The sequence below is a fragment of the Archocentrus centrarchus genome, chromosome 17 (genome assembly GCF_007364275.1).
Source record: "Archocentrus centrarchus isolate MPI-CPG fArcCen1 chromosome 17, fArcCen1, whole genome shotgun sequence".
NCBI classification, from domain to species: Eukaryota; Metazoa; Chordata; class Actinopteri; order Cichliformes; family Cichlidae; genus Archocentrus; species Archocentrus centrarchus.
In genome coordinates, this window is record NC_044362.1 from 26974170 (window position 1) to 26997195 (window position 23026).

At 39.7% G+C, this 23026-nt stretch overlaps 2 protein-coding genes across 8 annotated transcripts in view; one reads left to right on the top strand and one right to left on the bottom strand.

Annotated features, from left to right (window-relative positions):
• The window catches only part of glis1a (GLIS family zinc finger 1a), a 63154-nt gene extending 59536 nt beyond the window's left edge, over positions 1–3618 (bottom strand). Inside the window, exons 1-2 of one of the 5 annotated variants that reach the window (XM_030752464.1) lie at positions 3506–3522; positions 1299–1414 (exon numbers count right to left, since the gene is read on the bottom strand). The gene's annotated coding sequence lies outside the window, so the exon portion shown is untranslated. Of the gene's footprint in view, positions 1–1298; positions 1415–3505 lie in introns of those variants that run through there. The other 4 variants (XM_030752468.1, XM_030752467.1, XM_030752465.1 and 1 more) reach the window with 4 other exon arrangements.
• A 5702-nt stretch (positions 3619–9320) lies between these two features.
• Positions 9321–22082, top strand: LOC115795889 (heterogeneous nuclear ribonucleoprotein C). 3 transcript variants are annotated; one of them, XM_030752015.1, is made up of 9 exons: positions 9321–9480; positions 12500–12606; positions 14301–14569; positions 16494–16566; positions 16745–16798; positions 17055–17224; positions 20404–20517; positions 20797–20963; positions 21839–22082. In XM_030752015.1, the coding sequence occupies exons 2-9, from the start codon at positions 12602–12604 to the stop codon at positions 21941–21943; spliced, it is 957 nt and encodes a 318-aa protein (XP_030607875.1). In that variant the 5' UTR covers positions 9321–9480; positions 12500–12601; the 3' UTR covers positions 21944–22082. The 3 variants fall into 3 exon arrangements, with proteins under 3 accessions (XP_030607875.1, XP_030607877.1, XP_030607876.1); XM_030752017.1 differs by having other exon boundaries at positions 20800–20963; XM_030752016.1 differs by lacking the exon at positions 9321–9480 and adding an exon at positions 9665–10110.
• The last annotated feature ends 944 nt before the right edge of the window (positions 22083–23026 follow it).

The window sequence follows — 23026 nt, forward strand, 5'->3', positions numbered from 1 at the left end:
ATTTATTTCTGTTTATGCTTTTGGGGGGAATTTTGAGATCATTTGGGGAAAATTCAATGTTAGAAATGGGCACTGATGGCAGCTTTGCACAATTTTGGCAACATCTTCCTAAAATGGTTTTCATTGCTGTATCTTGTTTTAGTCATTCTAATTTCTTCAGTTTGACACTGACACTGATGTTGGATGAGAAGGCCTGGCTCACAGTCTTCGCTCTAATTCACCCCAAAGGTGTTCTGTCGGGTTGAGGTTGGGACTCTGTGTCAGCCAGTCAAGTTCTTCCACACCAAACTTGCTCATCCATGTCTTCATGTCCGTTGCTTGTGCATTGGTGCGCAGTCATGTTGGAACAGAAAGGGGCCATCCCCAAAATGTTCCCACAAAGTTGGGAGCATGAAATTGTCCAAAATGTCTTGTTATGCTGAGGCATTAAGAGTTCCTTTCACTGGAACTAATGAGTCAAGCCCAACTCCTGAAAAACAACCCCACACTATAATCCCCCAGATGAGTACTGTTCTCCTGACAACTGCCAAACACAGACTCAGCCATTGAATCAAGAAGCTTGATTCGTCACTTCAGAGAACACATCTCCACTGCTCTACAGTCCAGTGGCGCCGTGCTTTACACCACTGCATCCGATGCTTTACACCGCTGCATCCGATGCTTTACATTGTGCTTGGTGATGTAAGGTTTGGATGGAGCTGCCATGAAGCACTCAACACACTGTTCTTGAGCTAATCTGAATGCCACATGAAGTTTGGAGGTCTTCAGCGACTGACTCTGTTCACCATGCGCGTCAGCATCCGCTGACCCCGCTCTGTGATTTTACGTGGCCTACCACTTTGTGGCCGAATTGCTGTCGTTCCTAATCATTTCCACTTTGTTATAAGACCACTAACAGTTGACTGTGGAATATTTAGTAGTGAGGAAATTTCATTACTGGACTTGTTGCACAGGTGGCATCCTATCAGGGTACAATGTTGGAATTCTCTGAGCTCCTGAGAGCGACCCATTCTTTCACAAATGATGCAGAAGGAGTCTGCATGCCTAGGTGCTTGGTTTTATACACCTGTGGTCATGGAAGTGATTGGAACCAGGAGCAAATTGGGATTAAGTATCTTGCCCAAGGATACTTTGGCATGCAGACTGGAGCAGCCAGGGAACAAACCACCAACCTTCTGATTAGTAAATGACCTGCTCTATCTCCTGAGCCACAGTCACCCATTAAACATTTTCACCAACACCTGACTTCGATTTTTTTGAGTAAGAATGGGACCAATATGAGCGCCACTATAGCTCACCTGGTTGATCTGTTCACCTGGTTGAGATGGGTTGTAGTCCACCCCAGACCATTTTTCCATGTTATCCTCTCATTTGCTCCCCACATTCTTGTCCACCCTCTGCACACCTATTGCACCTTGAGAATATTAAGGGCATGAAAACAGAAATTTTAAATGTGAAAAATATTTTTACTTTCTGGGCTTTTTTGCTTCCAACAAATGAAGGAATTCCCTTTAATTTTTGTACAAAATGTCAGAAAAAGAGTAAAAACTCCATCAATATTTTCTGCATCCAAAAGGATCAGTTTCATTTTAAATAAAATACAAAACTGATAGTCTGGAAGACAAAATCTTTATGTTGCAATTGTTAAAGAACCACACAACTGCCTCAGCCACCACTGCCAATGGATGTAGTCTTTGTTGGTCATTTAAAGTGATTTCACAATGGCGACAGCTTTACGTGGCATGACAAATTACACAAAATTTCCAAAAATAATGACGTACTGTGATTAAAAAGTTGTTTTTTTTGTGGTTTAATCTCTCCCTTGGGCTGCTAGACCTAAGGCAGAGATTTAAAACTGCACCATGAAGTCAGACATTTTCACGAAGGAAGACAGCGAGGAAAGGAAAAAAAAAATTAAGAGGGAACTTTATTTTGGAAAATTAAAACTTAGGGTATTTTTCCTGTTTTAGGGTGTACCTGCTTTGTTAAACCTAAATGCATAGAGAGAGCAGGATTAAATCACTCTGGGCTATAGCGACCCGCTGCAGATCACTACTGCGACTACCTGCCTGAAGCTCAAGAAGATCGATACCATGAAATGCATGAATTGAGTTTTTGGAGCCAAAAAGATATCTGGATCTAGATAATTTGTGATATTTTCTTATGTGTACTAATCTATATTAAGAAAATTTGGTATGTTTGTAAAGACATGATATGAAATTTCCACTATCATCTTACCTTTAAAAGATTTGTGTATTCCACTAAAAAACATAGTGTGTCCATAACTTTTTGAGTAGTCCTGCTAACAAACAGACAAACAAACCTCTTTTTCAGAGGTAATATATGATTTTGCAAAACAAATAATTTATTGACCAAGCTACAAAGCTTGTTGGTCTTTCAGTTTCTGAGGAAATGATGACATTTCCATGTATTCTGGGGATCAAAGGGGGGCTCTTCAGGAATTGGGTTACAGCCATGTTGTAACCCAATGACACATTTTGAAATCAGCAATAGGAAAACAGTCCACTAAAACTGAAATGTTTTTGTTATTTTCTTCCCCCGGTGAGAAACTGAGGCGAACATACAGCACAACTGTCAGCCCAAACAAATACTTTAGGTAGAAACAAACCTTGGAACGCTGCTGATTTCCCACTCGTAGCACCATGCTCCAAGTGAGAACTTGAACAAACAATCTGAGCATCTGGTGAAATAATCGGTGAGTCATTGGTGTTGATCAACAACCTGATCAACCTCCCAAAAGCATATTAAAGTAATTTAGTGCTTTCTGAAAAAGCCTAAATCCTGTTTATTGCTCCTTTAAGAGTCACACATATAACAATAAATTAAGTTATTGAGTTATCTGTGATTCCCATCTTAATGTACATCTCTAAGCCATCATTTCCCAGCACAAGCTGCATGTCAGTGATACCATGAGACTAATGATTAAAACAAGCCTCCTCATCTGTTTGACTCTCAGTAAGCCAGATTTCCACCCCCTGCGCAGCGCTTTTCATTCCAGCTACATTACATAAATCAGCAGACTGCAGAGGAGTGGAAAGGAAGAGTCCCCTAAGAAACAGGAGGAAAACTATCTCAAGGAACCATTTGGGCATGAGCTCACTACACTGTATAGCTATTAATTGCCTTCCTCAAATCCTTGTTGCACAATCATTAGTTCTTGTGTAATCCAAGATATGGAGGTAAGGTTAGACCTGATAATAACATTTCTTAACGACGGCATGTAGAACAATTTTTCTTCCACCCAACGATGATTTTCCTCATTTATCATAAAACTCCTGACAGGTTACTGTACATCTGCATCCACCGTATCCCAGCTGGAGTCCATTTACAGAAAGTCTTTTTTTTTTTTTTTTTTTTTAGGACAAAACAAATCATATTGTTTCAAACTTTCACAGATCTAACATGCAACATAAATAACTTGCTACCGTGTTCAGCTCCACGCGATGAAAGTGCAGTAAAGCCGCATCAGGAGAGCTGCTCTTACCGTGTCGTGTCCACTCATCAGCTTGTTGTCAGTAGGTCTTTGCCTCGCGCTGGCTGCACGCGGATTGTACTTCCCACTGTCACTGCAGAGCCCTCAGCTCACGAGCTGCATCTGCTTAGCTGCGCGCGCACGCACGAGCACTGTATTCATTTGGATGTCTGCTCCTGCTTTTTTAACTGTTTCGCGCTATTATAGCTCACATGAAACGCTCAGCGAGTCTGTGGCGTTCAGTAATGAACAATGATGCGAAGGAGTGAAGTAAAAAGAGTAAAAACAAAAGTTTATTTAAAAAAAAAAAAGAGTTAGACCAGGGGAGTGTCCAGAGGGTGTGTGTGTGTGTGTGTGTGTGTGTGGTGGCTCTGAAATATGACTGGCCCATAGTCTGAGGAAATAATGATAAGCCAAAGCGAAATGTAGAAGTGCTTTAATTTTGTTATACATATGCAGCCAATATACTGTATATATACAAGCCTGTTTCCACCACTGAAAAAAGAAAGAAAATTTTGGGTTATTATCTCAAAATTTATTTTATTATTTTATTTTATTTTTTTTATTTTATTTGTTTTGGGTTTTTTTGCTTATTTTTTTGCGTTTTATGCTTTAACCCGTTGGAACAACCTGCAGAATTATGGTGTGGATGCCATTTGCATTTAAAACCAAACTAAAAAAAAAAAATCTTGTTTAACTCCACCTTCCTGTAGTCTAGTTTCTGGTTTTAATTATAACATTACATTATTTCTAGGTTTTATTAATTTTACTGGACTACTCTTAATCTTAATTATTTTTTATTTTATTTCTGTTCCTTTTATGTTTCATTTCTGTTTTTTAACCATTTTTATTGGCCTACTGACGTTTTAATAACTGTTATTGAATTTATATTTTTTATGGATTTAATTTATGAGTTGTAACATTTGTAGTATCTTATTGTTGCCTGTTTTTTTGTTTGTTTTTAACTGATTGCCATTTCTTGATTATTTTATTAAGTCATTTGTTTATATCTATCTATTGATTTATTTTAATTTGTCAGAATACTGCCAGTACTCATTCTTTGCCCAGCACATTGTGCTTCCTCCTGGAATCAAATATTCTATATAAATGAAGATCAATTTTGGTTTGCTTTCTGTTAATAATGCATTACATTTAATTTGTGGTGAGGTTTAGGTCTTTGTAGTGTTTTTTCCCCTGTGCCTTCTGTACTCCCCCTGTCTTGGTCATCACATTGAGCTTCAGTTTTGTGTCTCAGTGTGATCTTTTACTCGCTTTCTGATTGTCTCCCTGCCTACATTAGTTTCACCTGTTTCACTGCTTTGCAAATGCATTGAAAGCTAATATTAGCCAAAAGGTGTCAGCCTTTTGCCTGAAGTTATTGTTTTCATATTGTACTGAATATGTTGAAAAATAGACATATACAATAAACTACTCACCTTGTCTGAAGAATTGTTGCATTCATGTTTTTTTTATATATTTGTGTTTGACCTCTGTTTTTTCTTTGGTTTCATAAATTACTTTTATCAGAGAGTAAACAGGTGTTGTGGTCTTCATTGTGTTGCTGCATTGCGAGCCTACTGTCACATAATGGGGGCTCATCTCAGGACAGTTTATAGGTGGCCCTGGAGCTGTGTTAGCAAGCAGGTTTATGCTGATGTTGCCACATGAGGTAGGGGTATTTTTTTATTTTTTTTTTATTTTGTTGAGCTTGCCTGGTTGAGTAAGTCTGTGAGTGCTGGTGTGACCTTCACCAATTTATTATTTTTATGTGGTAATGCTGGGGTGGGCCCCATATGTTAAGGAAAGAAGACCAAGACCAGTTGAAGCCTAGTCAGTTTGGTTGTGGTCCATGTACACTAGCACCAGCTGTGGAGTTGAACCAATGCAATCCTCGAAATACTGAAGGGCCCAAAGCCCTGTGAGAGTCATCTTTTCAATTGTACTGTACTTACGTTGGAGAGCATAGTGTAAACTGTGTTTTTCCAGTTATGGAGGGGCTGCAGGTTTTCCTGTGCATGCATTTTCTTCCCTGTATTTTTCTATATATAAAGTATTGAGTCTTTATCAATAATTTATGCATTTATATCATTATAGTCCCGCTACTGTATACTGTATATTGATTCAAGGCAAATTTTTATATCATTTCCATAATTTTTAACCTTAACACACACATGCTCCGACAAATGGTTTAGCTGCAAAGTCCTTCCTGTCTTTGGGAGTGACCCAAATTGCTCCAGAAGGTGGCCCAGTAAGAAGAGCCAATCACCTGCATCCATTAGTGGAAAACCTACACCACCACACTTGGGCTTTGTCAGGTGATTTAAAGTATTTCTAGTTATTGCATGTGCACAGAATCAATATGTATCTGCCGAGTTTGATAATGACTGTATAATACGTCTTCACTGTTCTCCCAGTGGTGAGGGGAATGTGAGATTAGCTAGTTTCACTGAAATAGATTTGATAAATAGTTTAATTATAGTTGACCTACTTCAAGTACAATAATCTTCAATCTTATTGGAGCTCATAGGATTTTGGCAATTTTATAAATTGAGATAAAATCCCAAAAAGTATGTTGAAAAGTGGTTACATGATACCTCATCCTCACGCTAAAGCGAATAGAAGTCATGTTGACGGTAACTCATTTGGCTTTATTGATTATTAGCACCTGCAGCACACAGATCAAAGGAGGACTTTAAACCTTAAACAGCTCCAGATGTGCACAAAATAGTATAAACCACTTTAGATAAATACATCTATAAAACTATAATAATATGTATAATAGAAAGTTTTATGACCATTTTTCCCTGTATGGTTTACCACTTTTCCTATATTACAACTGAAAGCGACTTAATATTAAGTTCACATGGCTTCTCTTCACTTTATGGTATTTTTATTTCCAGTGGTTTCCCTACATTTTGTGCTGAGTATGTTTGAGGTGCTCGGCGTTGACCTTCCATTCACCATATTCTGGTTTTTCTGCTCTGCACAGTTTCCTATGGTATGACTGTCATCGTCAGCTTTGGATGATTCATACTGGGTTGAAAATTAATGGCACACATTACCATCGCATCACTGCCAGCACTGACATGTAAACTCCCTGCTGCACCAACATTTGTACCAATCACGTCAATACTTGGACACACTGCATGACGGCGTGTCAAACATCTCTCTTGTCCTCACGCTCTTAAGACTGTCAGCAATACACAAAGGAAGCAAACAAGCAGAAACCTTTCATCTGTGTATACGATCACACAGTGAAACTGCAAGTCAGAGTTAGAGTTCTGATTTCTGAGAAGATGCACGGAGCTGTAAACAAGTCCTCTGGGATGGTGCTGCAAACAAAACCAGATGGGCAAAAACAATTCACAAAAGAACATATTCTCCATGAAAATTCGGGACATAGGGGCTTCACTGCTAACGAGATACAGAAAACAGCTGGTCTTAATCTCTCTACTTGCTATCCATTCTCTCTAAAGTCATTCAGAAATCCTTTGAAAATGCAAAATGAGAATTAAAACATTGATCCAGGATAAAACATGCCCTTTTTTAATGAGCTGCAACTCATTTTCATCTCTGAACAAACAACAAATCAACAGAAATTATGGGCTGATCATTTGGATCGTGGAGAGTAAAGTCACTTGTCCAATTCATGTGTGCTTGTGAGACTTTTTCATATAAGATATTTTGTATTTTGTGATGATTATAAAAGGGTATTCTGAATTTTTGACATTCTGGACCCTGCAAGGAGTTAAAACTCTATAAGTTAATTTAATATAAGCTATTTATTTAAGACCAGTTGATGAATGTCTGCCACATAAATTAAATACAATCAGTATTTTTGTTATTGTTAAAGATTTTTTGTTTTACTGTAAAAATATGTTGATGCTTTTACCTTTTGAGGCCTCTGAGGATACCTAGTGTATACGTTTTACAGCACCTGTACACTAAACATCCTCAGTGAATTTGCTGTCTCTCTATATCACCTGATTTTGTTTGTTCTGAGCACCTGTTTCTTCTACCTCAGTCTTTTATGTTAAATACAGCACCTGTAAATATGATTTTAGCAGAGAACTGTTTGCAAGCTGTAGAAAGAGATGTGGCTTCAATTTCAAGGCTTACAAAACAAAAAGGCCAAGAAGTTGAAAGGTTTGGTTCATGTCCCTGCTCAGTTTGCTTCTGTTTTTTTGTTTGTTTGTTTTCCTTTAAAACATTGTTGGAAGAAAGAAAGAAAAAAAGCACCTGTACACTAGAAGTCCTCAGTGAGCTTCCTGTCTCTTTGTATCACCTGACGTACTTTGTTTTGGGTACCTGTCACTTTAACTCGCTTATTGTTGTATGTGCAGATATAAAGAGCAGGTGTATTGGCATTTCCACAGTTACTTTGGTTTGGTTTTCTTTTAATTTAAAAAAAAAAAAAAGTCCTTATGAGTCATAGAAACACCATTTTCACTAACCTCCTAAACATTTGCTTTTACGTTGCTTTATTTGTTGGTAAATCTCTGCTAACTTCAGTTAATCAGTTAATTTCAAAATAAGTCATTTTGGTTTTAGTGTGTAGACTAAATCTGACGGGGACATGGGGGGGGGGGGGGGGGGGGGGGGGGGGGCATACAGGAGAAGATGTATTACATTTTCCAATCAAAGTGCAACCTGCTTGTCCTGTTATCTCAGTGATTGTAATCTTGTGTTGTATGTCTGTCTGTGATTCTTTACATGCACCACAGAGATTCTTGGTATTGGTCTTGTTGGCAGCAGAGCTCCAAGGGTATTTAATCTGATTAAAAACCTGCTATCTACCTAAACAGGTAAAACTCTTTACCCCCGCCAAACCCTGCTTTAACCCTAGTTTCACGTTCATTCATTTATTATTATAACAACACTGTCACCTCCTGGCTGGCTGTGGTAATAAACCAGAGGGCTGCTGCTTTTGGTTCACGTTTTCTACTGTTTAAATGCATTGTAATTTGTATTATTTCAATAAGATAACGCAGTCCGATCTATTAAATGTCTTGTGAGCAGCTTTATTATTAATTATGATCCTGTTTAGAAAATGCGGCATTACAGTTTTTCAAATTTCTCAAGTGCTTCCAGTTTTTTCAGATTATTTAAATTAAATTGAAAATAACTTTTGCATTATCTAATATTTTTAATTACTGTAATATAAAGGTTTTGCAGCTATTTTGACTTTGTAACCTGGAGGACTGCGTTAGCCAGAAATGTCGCACAGTAGGTTTGATACACGTGTGAGGCTGTTGAAGGGGAAAAGACAAATAAATAAATAAAAAATTATAAAATCAGACTTAATCAGAGTTGCGAAGATGATCATATTGTCTGATTGTTAATGTTTAAAATAAATCTGGGCACTGACCAAACAAGCTCGTCCTTAAAAAATAAATAAATGCTGTTTTAGCATAAGTATATTTAATGACTATGTCGGTGGGTTGTTAAATATATATTTAATTTAGTAAAAAGGCTTCAAATGTGCAAAGAAAAATTAATGTGCCATATAAAAATATAGGTTTTAAATGATTCCTTTTCTAGCAAGGGGGGGGGGAGAAGATGTTTGATATTTCGAGTTCATATAATTTACTACTGTGGCTTAAACAGGTTTTTGCTTGTTTTGTTAAAACAAGAAGTAAACAAAGAGAAACAGATTAAAAAGCTGAAAGCTTTGGAGCTTTTATTTTGAAGGGAGCGCAGAATGATTTTTCAAGGAGAATGGGTGAGTACGTTTTTAATACCAAGTTGCAGCATGAGTGGCGGGGGTACTTCAACCGAATCAGTTACATATCCCGCCCTCCACGGACTGCGTTGTGATACAAAACAAGCGTCTCGGTCCATGACTGCGCCACCACCTCTTTGCGTTAGCTCGGCGGCTAGAAGAAAGCTAGCTCAGGGGGTGAACCGCGTCCGCTCCAAAAGGACAACCTAAGTAACAAATAGACAGGTTTTACCGAAAGCAAGACATTTTACTCGTAAAGGTCGTGGTGAGTATTTTGTTCCCAGACATTTTTCATTTTTCCTTCCTTTTTCTTTTCTTTTTGGATTTTTTTCTACGATGCTTTTTGGACAGGACGTAATGTGCTGGCTAGCGAGGTAGCTAGCTTAGCTGCCTCGGAGACGCTCATCCCCTCCAAAAAAAAAAAAAAAAAAAAAAAAAAGCACGCACGCTGATTGTGGTTTTTAGAAAACTCGACGCTTTGGATGCATCTTAGCAGCAGTCTCGTCCATTTTTTGCAAGTTTGTGTAGCTGTATTTTTGTAGTGTTTATTGTGAAGACTTTTCCTTGACGGGACTTATTGGTTTTTGGCACGCTTTTCAGCCAGCCGGCCAGCTAACATTAGCATGTTAATATCCGCAGCAGCATCATCCTGATGATTGATTACACGTTATCAACTACAGATTTGTCAGAATTTTGAGGTTTTGGTTTTTGGAAGACGAGGAGGAACTGGTCTGATGGCTGTGTATTTTTTTCATGCTTTTTAAATTGGTGGTTGGCAAACGTTAGCCATGCTAGCCGGCTTTGATCCCCGGAGGCCAGTCAGGGCCTGTGTCTCACTCTGAAGCCTGCTGAAGGCGCTGTCGGGGTCCAAGCGGGTGTGTTGTGGATGGTTTAGGTAATTTTTTGATGATCCCTAGACTTTGCTTTTTCTTGCTTCAGGTTTGGGTTTTTGTTTTTTCCCCTTGTGGATTTTTTTTTCCTAGTGTTTTTTTTTTTTTTTTTTTTTTTTTCCCCTCCCATGATGAAGAGTGATTTTTATTTTATTTTTTTCTCCTCCTGAGTTTGATCGCTTTGGACTGCCGGTGGCATCAGTTTTCTTACATAACGTTACTAATACACATTTGAATAATTAAACATTTCATCTGAAACAGTATTATGGCTGTGTATATGTGTATCAAAAGCAGTCCACGCCCTCACATTCACTGAGCGTTTCTTGAGAAAGTACAAAACACTTTACTCTTATGCAGTGCTGTGCAAAAGTCCCAAATCACCCCGCATTCACTTTATATTTGTATAATATATTCACAAGACAAAAAACAGTTTGTAAAAGTGTAACCAGTGTGAAAATCAATATCTGGTGTGACCACCTTTATACATTAACAGGACCTGAACTCTTAGATAGGCTTTCTTGTAATTTCTTTAAGTAGTCTTCAGGAACAGTACTCTGGGTTTCTTGAAGGACATTCCATGAGCCTCCACTGTGTTTTACAGATGGCTGTAGACACACTGTTGTGTTACCTGACCGCCTTCATAAATATTTACAACAATTTGGACCAAAAATTTAAAATTTGGGTTCATGATATCATAAGACTTCTTCAGTCCTGTTCTTGTTCAATTTGGCAGCCCTCAGATTTTTCTCCCTGTTTCCCTTCCTTAAGAATGTCTTGTTGACACCCACCCTTCCACTAAGCCCATTTCTGATGAGGTTTTAGCAAACAGTAGATGGATGACCTGAAGGGCCAGAGGCATCTCTCTGGTCCTGTGTTGGGTTTTTTCTATTTCGTAAGAACATGACTTTCAGATAGTGTTCATCTGCTGTAGCTAGTTTTGTAGGGTTACCACTTCTTTTGCCTTCCACTTATCCAGTTTGTACATAAATATATATATATATATATATATATATATATATATATATATATATATATATATACGAGAGTAGACTTCACATTATGCTGAGATGTGCCACGTTTTGGCTAATAGCTATTTGAGAATCACCATGTTGATGCAAAATTATTTATGGCTATCAAACTGTTATCTTTGGCATTTTTCATAAATTCAATTAAGAACAGGGAATAAATTATGTGTGACAAGCTGCTAGTAACAAAGTGCCTAAAGAAACAATTTAGAATTGATCCATAGCTAAGTTGTCTGTTATTTGTAGACACAACACCGGTTCATTTACTTGAGTTGGGGCCTTTTTATATGCTTGAATGCTTTATAGTTCAGTGTTAAGTTGCTTAACAAGCAAATATTCCCCTAAACATGTTAAGGTACAAGTCTGGACTGAAATAGGTGACAAAGCAGCCAGTGTCTCAAGAAAAAAACTGACAGACATTCAGAAAACCTGGAGAACTGTTGCTCAAGACAATTTAAAAAAAAAAAAAAAAAAAGACAGATTCTGGCTCTTTGGAAGCAAAATCTAAAGAAATGGGGGGTGGCTCAAGACATTTGCACAGTACTGCTTGTCATGTTGAAAGCACATTTACATTACAGGTCTCATAACATCAGTAGTTGCTAATTATTGTTAAAAAAAAATAGTGAAATCTGTTTACTCTTAAACCTTCTCTATAATTTCCACCCCTTTCAATTTTCCCCTGCTGCTGATATAAAACCCAGTCCCAGAGTTTTTATAACAGTACTTTTATTTACCATATCACATTACCTAAATATTTTTGACTGACCTCTGTAATATGTCTCTTCACATGGAGACTCCTTCATGAGTACTAATAAATGGGTCTACCAGTCTTTACACTAGAAGCCTTCGCTTGGATAAACTGCATGCATTTTTATATTTCAGTAAGGTGTCATAATCCTACTCATCTAGTTATACCTGAGGAGCCACCTCAGTCATTGTTAACTTGATGCTTTAGTAATCAGCATTCACAAAAAATGAAAATAAAAGCCCACATGGCATGTTTTGATATTTATCTAGCTTTGTTATGCTTGTTGGTAGCCTCAGCTGCCCTTAGAAGCTCAAGCATATTTCTGAGCTGCCACACCCATGTTTCTTCACGCAAGCAAAGCATATGTGGGCTAATCCAGTGCACTTTTTGTCAATTGATTGTAGTCCCAGGTTTTGATTTGTGTCTGGTTCTGTGCTGTATTCTCACACTTAGACATTGCAGTAGCTATAAATGCATTAGACTCTAGTTGTAGTTCCAAACTAGCGAGCTGTGTAATTGTATTTGCCTCATCACTGACTCCTGCACACACTCCAACCAGGTAAGGCTTGGTACAAGATAACCCTGCTCAGCTTGACCGAGGTGTGTTTTCTGTCACCTCAGTATAAATCGCCAGGGGCGAAGGTGAAGGTCGAGACACCAGCCCAAACTGAACCCAGCCCAGTCTCAAACATCAGGCAGACGGCAACCCTGCACACAGACGCAATGGAGTGAGTGATGATGAATGTAAACCCCCCACCCCCCCGTCGGCCGGGAGGGTTTATGTTGATACCACTTAACTGTTTTCATGTTTACTTCATTTCTCCAGACTTTACACCCTCTGGGCTATGGGCTTCACACACTTCCCTACATAATGTTACTCTGTTTACTAAACATATTGAACAAGGATTGGTCAGCGCTAGAACAATCTGTAGTTGCAGGTTATTAGGTCATGGAAATGAGTCTGACATAGTTGGTGCTTCATTAATAGATACATTAACTATATTAGTAGGGAATTATATGGTTTTTTAATGCAAAATGGTGCATTTTAGAGAAATAGTATTTATCTTACTGATCGCAGGAAACAGAACACACCCCCTCATTTAATACATTATGAAAGCACCAATAGACAACAAAATTCAGGTGGAAGAAGGAACAAAGCTGAAGTTTATTTTCTTGACTTAATGTTTTTAATCATCCACCTCTCAACACTGAACACTTCAAGCTTGGGTTAATTTGAATTTCTGGTATGAAACACTGTAAATGTCGCTCTTTCTCCCACGCGTTTCTGTCACAGAGGTGGTTGGAGGGTGCTGACTGTCAGCTTTGTTAACAGGAAGTTATTTAGCTGAGGTTCCTCAAAATCCTATGGACTGTTTGTACTAGAGGAAGAGAAAATGGTAATCTGCGGGGATGTTTAAACATGATCACGAATGAAACAAGAGCCACCGATTGTGTTTATTATAGCTGGCGTCTCTTTGCATTAAACCAAACAAGGCATAAGAAAAGTCATTTAAATTCATTTAAATTCTATTCTAAATGTTATCATGCACACCTTTAGTGTGTTGCAGATCTTAATCTTGGAAGTATATTTGCGTGTTTAGTTTTGTGTGGCATGTAAATTACACCACGGCAGTCTCCTGTGTAACAGTACCTCACGCCTCATTCATTGGAACGACAAAAGCAAACACTTCTTGTTGATGATCCCTAATTTAAATGTCTGTGTGCTACTGTTGCCTTTAGTTCACAGTGAGCACAGTGTTTTTATTTATTTTATTTTTTTCATTTTATTTTAAGTGATTTAAAAAAAAACAGACTTCTGAGTCAAAATGAGCCTTTAGTGGTTGACTAATCAGGAAGCATACTGCTTACTTTAAAGGCAATGAGTATATTTTGCCTTACTTGACAGAAATCTGTGTATTTCTCAGTTCTTGCCTTTAGATTACAATGTAATGTGTACATAAGAAAATCAAACATCAGATATTTTGATGATTGAGATTTTTCTTTGGCATTGCCTTAAAGGCCATAAGGGAACAATTTATTTTATAGCAAGGAAACTGCATTTGGAGAATGTCACTCTTCAGGACTTCTTTTTATAGTGTTTGACTTTGATTCCCATCAGTTTTGATTTACTTTTAGAGGAGAGGAGATAATACAACCTGTGAATATTAACCGAATAGAGGTTGGTGGAACTTTGAGCAATTTCGAACTATTAGAATAAGAAAAAGTTTGGCGAAAAATACAGGTAACCAAATTTAATTCCCCAGGAAACCCTGATAAGCATGTATGATGGTACTGATGCATAGACCTGCAGCTGGAAACTGCAGTGTTTGACTCAACGAAAGCAAGAGCTGTTCAAAGGGTCAACTGTTTTTCATCCTGCAACTAAATCCGCCGTTTGTGTGTCTGTGTGTCTTCCTACCAGTCGTTCGCCCACCTCCTCCAGCCTGATGAGCAGCAGCAACGTCACTAACAAGACTGACCCGCGCTCTCTCAATTCGCGGGTCTTCATTGGCAACCTCAATACCCTCTTGGTCACCAAGGCGGATGTCGAGGCCATCTTCTCTAAATATGGCAAGATCGTAGGCTGCTCTGTGCACAAGGGCTATGCCTTCGTTCAGTACGCCAATGAGAGGAACGCCCGATCTGCTGTTGCCGGGGAGGATGGCAGGATGATTGTTGGACAAGTGCTTGGTGAGGACTCAATCCTTGAAAATTTTATTTTAAATAGTTTTGCTGTCTATTATAGTCTTATAGCAAGACCCCCCCCCCCCCCCCCCCCCCCCCCCCCCCCAACTTCTGAGCCCAGTTTTTGAACCTTTTTAGTTTGTGAGCACTTTAAAACTTATTGTGCTAGTTTCCTAGTTAAGTGCTAGGAAATTTTTGTACTAAAGCCACAGTCCATCAGTGCTGCTGGCACTACTTATTCACCTGAATTTTAGTAGGGCTGCAATGATTCCTCGAATAATAGGATTATAAAGAAATTCTCAACACAAATTTGTTGCTTCGATGGGTCGTTTTAACTCTGCAGCGCTCAGGTGTCTCCGTGTAAGCGGAGCATTTCACCCGCATTACAGTTCTCCGTTGCTGCAAGAGATTTCCTTAATTTGGAAAAACGACCCTTTAACACAGAGTGGATCATTGCTGACACCTTTTTCCATTCTTCTGCTGCCCTCTACACCTGCACATGCGCGACTATGCGTGTGTGTTGTGCTTGCTGTGTTGAGAATTCCAGTTGTAGCTGTCGGAACGGATTGCCATTAACACATTTTGCTAGAATTTAGTTAAAATAACAATTTTATCTGCATCATCAAAACAGTGGCTCATATATGATCACTTGCTTAACTAGTTCAGACATGTAAGAAAACATAAGTGTGTGAATTTGGTTGCATTTATTTAAAAACAAAACAAAATAACTGACACAACAACAACACAGGCGACCACAAAGAGCTGCTTCTTTCGTCTGTCACTGCCTCGTTGTCTAGATACGTGATTACAAATTTCAAATTATTTAGGCAAATAATTCCTAATTATACAAATATGTGCACGTACAATGGGATTTCAGTGTAGAGGAACAGCAAAACAGCCAAGTCCTTTGGATGCATACAGATAAAACTAAAAGCCAACTGAGATCCAGGATTCATGCTGCAAACTCTGCAGTGCATGTAGATTTTAACCTTTCAATGCGAAACCTCTGCACCAAGCAGTTAAAACTTTGAAGATGCACACATTCATGGTTTTCTGGGAGCAGATGTGTGAAGCTACCTGCTGTGGTGACCCCTTGTGAATAAGGTTACATGTGGAGATGACATGAAACTAGCAAATGTTGTGAACCAGTACAGTTTTAGCTGTCCACGTATCTTAATTACAGTAATGCTAAATCATTAATCGCTCCATGTGAACATATAAAAGTCTCTTCTTGCTGGAAGTGAGAAGCTCAGTGTTTGTTCATTTCTTTCTCACCTTGTCACATTTAGTTTTTTTAGTGTGTTTGGGCCACACCTTGTGTATTATGAAGGGTAGCACGTGCTAGCTTAACCACCTCTGCTGCCCTGCCCAACAGCGATGCCACAGGGGGACAGAAGGAGCGCCCTTTGGCTGCCCCCTGCTCCATGCTGTGCTGTGTGTACTACATACTCCATGTGTGTGATGGGTTAAATGCAGAGAATGAATTTCACTGCATGTAAATGTATGTGACAAGCTGAAAAGCTCTTTCTTTCTAAAGCAGCTCGCCCGACCCTACATGAAACCTAAATCTCTTCTATACAGTCTTATGAGTGGCTGTGACAATACAAGAACTTTGCTTTTATTTTGTGCATGAATCCTGTTGCTTGTGCCTCCAGGCAAATGTCAAATGAAAAAAAGCTAACGTGACAAGAAGATTTTTAAATGCATTTCTGCAACATAGAAACCCATTTCAGATTGTGCTTTATTAATGTCTGCAAAACTAAAGTTAAAAAAAAAAACATCACTGAAAAAAGCCTCACGGTGCTGTTTAAACACATAAAGCACTGGTTTCATGTCTGCCTCATCTTATAAGTTTTGTACATATTAATGTGTCATTTGACTGGAAATTAAATCTTTGGTATTACTTTTGTAATGACCCCCCCCCCCCCAGACATCAACCTGGCTGGAGAACCCAAACCGCACAGATCAAAAAGCACCAAACGTTCTGCTGGAGACATGTACAGGTAAGTGTCATCAGAAGGGCCAGAAATGTCACCATTACTGTTATTAAACCACAAGCATCTTCTGGTTTATGACTGTGAATGAAAAGGTTCATCTAGCTATAGAAAACATAGAAAAGAATGCAGTAATACCACAAAGTAGTCACAATTTCCAACACAGACTTTTGTTTTGCTTCCACAGTAGTAGCTCCTCCTTTGACCTCGACTATGATTTTCAGAGAGATTATTACGACAGGTGAGTAAATGCCTGACAACAGACGAGTGCTTTCCTTTGTCTGTCACTCATTACTCAGATTACTGTTGAATGTGTTACTTAAACATGGATACAAATAGTATTTTGTTTGAAGACAGTAACCCATAATGTCCATCACTCTGTCTATAAGTGTATGAATTCACTAAATGAACACTTCACATCCACCCCTGCTGTATTCTCACAGATTGTGTTCATTAGTTTTTTTTGTTTTTTGTTTTATCCTCTTGTTTGGCACCAGAATGTACTCGTACCCATCCCGTGTCCCCGCTCCCCCTCCCCCACTGTCGCGAGCTGTGATTCCATCTAAACGCCCGCGGGTCAGCCTGAGCGGAGGAAGCAGCCGGCGGACCAAGAGCAGCTTTTCCTCTTCATCCAAGAGCAGTCAAAGGACCTCCTCTTCCAGAACAAGTGAGTGTCTCGGCTGCTTCGTGTAAACATATTAAGATTGTGGCAGATTCATGAGGCACAACTTTTACTTTGAAAGCGAACCTTCTCCATTTTCTCTAGTTTGTCACACTTTTTCAAGTTTCGCTACTGCTTGGCTAGTAGTTGGCAAATATCTACAGGCAAACACAAAAAAACTACAGGCAACTGTGGCAATCACTTGGAGGTTTTTGGTGCAGCACCTCTCTTGCAAGTGATTCCACGCAGTGACAGCCAGCAACCTTCAGGAACTGCTGCCAGCCAGTCAGGGAATACATTTTTCTCTAGCGACCAGTGGTTGTATCACATCCAATATGGTGGACAACTCTTGAGGAATGTGTGCATAATGACTCAGTAACTGGCTGCCTGTTGTGCTTTCAGGTTAAATGTAATAATCGTTGGCACCTGGCTCATTAGGGCCCGAGCACGAACTGTGCGAAGGCCCTATTGTAATTGCTTCGTTTATTATTTTTATTTTTATTATTTTTATTTTTATTATTATTCAGGCAAATGAATTGGCTTTTTGGGGGCTTTATCATATTCAAAAACTCATGAAACTTTGCACATGCGTCACACCTGGTGAAAATTTAAGTATTTTAATGGGCTCGGGCAAGGGCGCCCCCAAATGGCTCGCTAGCGCCCCCTAAACTGGAGCCCCACCGCTGTGTTTCACGTACATGAATGAAACTTCATACACATGTATATCATGTCCAGGCGCACAAAAAATCCTCTTGGAGCCATGCCCTAAACCCAACAGGAAGTCCGCTATTTTGAATTAATTATGCAAATTTGGCGATTTGCAGCCCTAACACTTTTTCTAATAACTCAGAGGTTTTAGACGTTATCATCTTCATATTTGGTTTGTCTAACCTACACCCCCAGGGGAATCTAAATCTCGAAAATGGTGAGTTTTTGCCAAGGGGGAGGGGTCCTTATGCCCCTTTGAACTTTGATCATTCGCCATGAAATTTTGATTGCCTCTCATTCATACCTACATGATCCAATGTGCATCAAACTTCTCCAGTAGGATGAGGGTGCCCCCCTGAACACATACATATGACAATATTTAATATCAGTCGCAGCGCCACCTAGTGGGAACAGGAAATGTCATATTTTACACTTGGAGGTCCAGCTCCAAGGTGGTTTAGCAGAACCATCTCAAATTTCACCTGGAAAGCCTTAAGAAGTTGGACTTACTGTGTTTTCAAAACTGTGAGTTTTTGACAAAAGGGCGTGACCCTTATGGGACGGCAAAGTTCGATGATTCGCCATGAACACAAAAATGGCTGTAACTCAAAGCCAACTTGCCCAATCTGGCTCAAACTTCAGTGGTGTGATAAGCATGCTGCCCTGAACACACTCATATGCATAAAGTCCATAAACGTTAGAGCGCCGCCTAGTGGCAGCTTGGAATATCTTAAAATAGCAAGTTTTTTGAGTAGCCCCGGAGCTACATTTTATCTACATGTATGAAAATGTACATGCTCATGTAACATACTAAGACGTACAAAAAAGTCTCTTGGACCCATACCCCAAACCCTACAGGAAGTCGGCCATCTTCAATTGAAGGTGTCAATTTTTGCGATTTCCACGCCTGCTATTTGAACGAACTTGTCCTAGGGCATTTCACCCAGTGACACCAAATTGGCTCTAGATCATCTACACAAGTAGCCCATCAAAAGTTATTCAGGGTTTTGTAGAATATTGAACGGTGTTGCCATGGCAACCCTCTGAATTTGGACTTTTTTCAATTTCAAATTCACAGACATTCTAAACATCAGCCCCTGGGCTGTGCTTTCTCTATGTACCTGAAAATGTGCCTGCTGATGTAAGATGCTAACATCTACAAAAAACTCTCTTGGACCGATAGCCCAAACCCAACAGGAAGTCAGCCACGTTTACTTTAAAGTGTCATTTTTGCCGCATTTTTCGCCTTTTTCAGGCCTTTTTGCCTCAACTCCTCCTAGGGCATTTGACCCAGTGAGACCAAAATGGCTCCAGATCATCCACACAAGTAGCCCATCAAAAGATATTCATGGTTTTGTAGAATATTGAACGGTGTTGCCGTAGCAACCCTCTGAATTTGGACTTTTTTTCCATTTCAGGCCCAGATAGGTTCTAAACATCAGCCCCAGGGCAGTGCTTGGTCTGTGTACCTGAAATCGTGCATGCTGAAGTAACATCCTAACACGTACAAAAAAGTCTCTTGGACCGATAGCCGAAATCCAACAGGAAGCCTGACATGTTCTAATTAAGGTGTCATTTTTGCAGCATTTTTCACATTTTTCAGGCCTGCTATTTGAATCATCTTCTACTACAGCTTTTCATCCAGTCACACCAAAATGGCTCCAGATCATCTACACAAGTAGCCCATCAAAAGATATTCATGGTTTTGTAGAATATTGAACGGTGTTGCCGTAGCAACCCTCTAAATGTGGGATTTTACTCATATACCACAGTGCACCAAATTGTTACATCTCTGACATACATTGTCCGATCTGCCTCAAACTTCACAGGCTTAATGGGAGGGTAAGGGAGACCGGACACACCCCTCTATCAGCTTTGTTTCACACTCATAACGCCACCTAGTGGCAACAGGAAATCAGTAGGACACTGATACTCATCATCCTATGGTCATTACAGTTTCATTGATGGCTGCAGGCATTACATAGAGCATTGTGACATATTAATTAGTGGGCACTCACCGACGCCACCTAGTGGAAGCGGGAGACGATCGACGCGAAGTACGGCTAGCCTGCTGAGCAGTCAGCAGCCGGGTGAGCCAGCTACTCTCTCGTCTGCGAGAACCTCCGAGCGCGGTTCGGCTGGAGCGTGCCACGGGTCGACGCGCGGCTTGGCTGGAGCGCGCCAGGGGTCGACGCGCGCCGGGTGCGAGGGCCCGCTCATCGCCGCTTGCGGCTTTAATTGGACTTGTTGCTGCCACTATGAACCAAACTCTCACTATGGATACCCCCACTCAGGACTCTCATGTGCTGTGTTGTCCTTGCTGCTAAAACATTTCTTTCAGTAGCCTTATACTCGTCCTTTGATGTGAAATGTAAAAATTCCCTACCTGTTAGGAAGTTGAGAATTTTGTGTACTATGATATTACTGGGTAACTGCCAAAAAGTATTTTCACCCCACCCTACCCTCCGCCATTGCAGTGAAAGTGGATGAGCTGCAGACCATTAAGAGGGAGTTGACGCAGATCAAAAGCAAAGTGGATGACCTCCTGGAGAGCCTGGAGCGCATGGAGAGGGACCACAGCAAGAAGTCAGGTAGGAGGGCATGTTTTAATGGGAAGTTCTGAGTGAGGTAGAACGCCACAATAAATGCCTGAGTGTTTAACCAGATGGCCTGTAAACGAAAGCCTACAGTACAGAATGACCTCACACATTCTTTTCTCCCAGCTGTAATACAGCCTTAATAGCCTGTTTTTGTTGAAAATTAACTACAACAGTCTCCACAGAATTGAAGTTTTTATTGTTTTCCCTCTGAGTAGTTCTTTGAACTTCATTTAATAGAACAGTTGATGAATGTGCCTTTGTGTTTGGCAGAAGCTAAGAGCATAAAACCAGAGCCAGGAGAGGTGACTTCACCTCCCCACCCAAGTAACAAGAAGGACGACAGCTTGAAGAGGGAAAGGGAGAACCAGGACATAAATGACTCTGAGGAGGATGAGGAGGACGAGGAAGAGGAGGGAGACCTGCTGGAGGAGGAGGAGGTGAGGTTTGAAAACACTGTTCAGAAGGAATTAAATGAGTATTATGAATATTTTTTTGTTGTTGTTGTTGGTCACAAGTTTTTGACACAAAACTGGTGCAGCAGGTTTAGTAAGCCTGCATCCACACTCTCATGGAGTGAATGCGTGTTCAAGAGGTTTGAAGTGAACCATACACTTGTGTACATGATACTCGCGCCTGTTTGTGGAGGTACACATTAACACAAAAGGTTAATCTGACCTCTGATCTTTACTGCTATCCTTGTCAAACCCTTTAAGTCCTTTAGAAAATCTGAATCAGGTGTCTTTTAGAGTAAACAGTAAAACAATTAGATTTTTAGTGAGATGTACCTTCACAGCCATTCCTGCATTGATGCCACCTGTCATTGTGCTAATTTTAAAAGACCCCGAATAGCCGTTTTTTCCCCTTCAGTTCATCTTATAATTTTAGCTGGCAGATAATTTAATTTTATTTTTTTCTTGTTTTCATATGTTCTGAGCCTAAGTGTTCAATAAGATGGGCAACTACATGATTATTTCAAAGTGTGCGCTGGTTGTAGATCACTGCAGTGAGGTGCAATAATAGATTTTCAGTTTTTAATATTCAGGGCAAAGAAGACATGATGTCAGTGCATTCCCTGAGAGCAACAATCCGATTTAATACAGTTTTCAGGCTTTCTTTCTGTGGATTAGAAATGGTTAACAGATACTATTTAAAATAAGGTCGCACAGGTATTTAATTTCAAATCGAACTTGAAACCGTGCAATTAGAGACTCAAAAGCTGCAATTAGTGCTGCAGGGTTGAGCCACGCGGTGTCTATGGTTTTACAAATTCTTGTGCAAAAGTCCTGCTCATCACTCATTAAATCGTGCGCAGGTGAAGAGTCAAGAGAGGGAGGAGGAGGAGGAAGAGGAGGAGGAAGGCGAGCACGTGGAAGCAGACGACGATGGTGACAGCGTGAATGGGGACGAGGACTCGTAGGCGCAGACGACAGCCTCGCATGCAGTGTACTCGCAGCTTCCAGAAGGACCTCAGACTCCTATTTTAACTCTAATATTGTAGATATAGAAAAGAAAAAAAAAAAAAAACATGGACACAGACACACACATAAACACAAACACAATAAGCATGGTGCACACACACTGTTATAATGTCCTTAAAGGAGATTTTTGTTTGCTTATCTTGCCCGTCATCCGGTACCCCCATTTACAGGAAGTAGTTGTAGGTTTGGGTTTGTTTTTACAGAGTTGTTAGTTGTCTTCAGGAGAAGGCACGAATGTGGACTGGTGATGTTCTCAGAGACGACAGCTCGACGGACACGTCTTAATGTGAGGACAAAAACTTCTGTTTAAACGACCGTTTTTAGCTCTGATGTGTTTTGTTTTCTTCAACAGTGAGTTTGTTTGGCCTTGTCTGTCTGTCTGTATGTTACTGTCAGTTTTTATACTATTCAGTTAAATTGTAAAGGAATAAATTGCAATAAAATATAAAATTTGTTTTTGTCTTGTTTTTTGTTTTAAATGAAACTTTTTATTTCTTTCACTGTTTGATTTTTTTTTTTTTTGACTCAGTATGGCTGTTTTCAGAAATCATGACACAAACCAAACTAATGTTGAAATTCAACATACATAAAATCTTTTTCTTTATCAGGTTTCTTTATCAAATTCCATGGAGGTGGCTATCAACTCAGGAAATCAACCATGGTTTCCTAGTCTAGCTACGGGCATTTTCATCATATTTTACAAGGGAAGGGCAGCTACAACAGAAAACTGAGGTTTAAAATGCACACTCGATGCAATAGAGCTGCCACTTAAAGCATCAGTGTAAGTGTGTGAGATAAGGAAAGCCTTGTACAGTATGCAGCCTATAGTCTAAACTTAAAAGCTGCTGTATGAATTTATGTGTGTGAAGAATAAAACTCTTGACAGGTGCTGTAATACAAACTGGTAAGTGTGCTGGTCACTTTGTTAGGTGCACCTGTTCAGCTGCTGGTTAATGCAAATAATCATTCTAATCAGCCAATCTCATGGCAGGAAATACGCATTTGGGCGTGTAGATTATTCA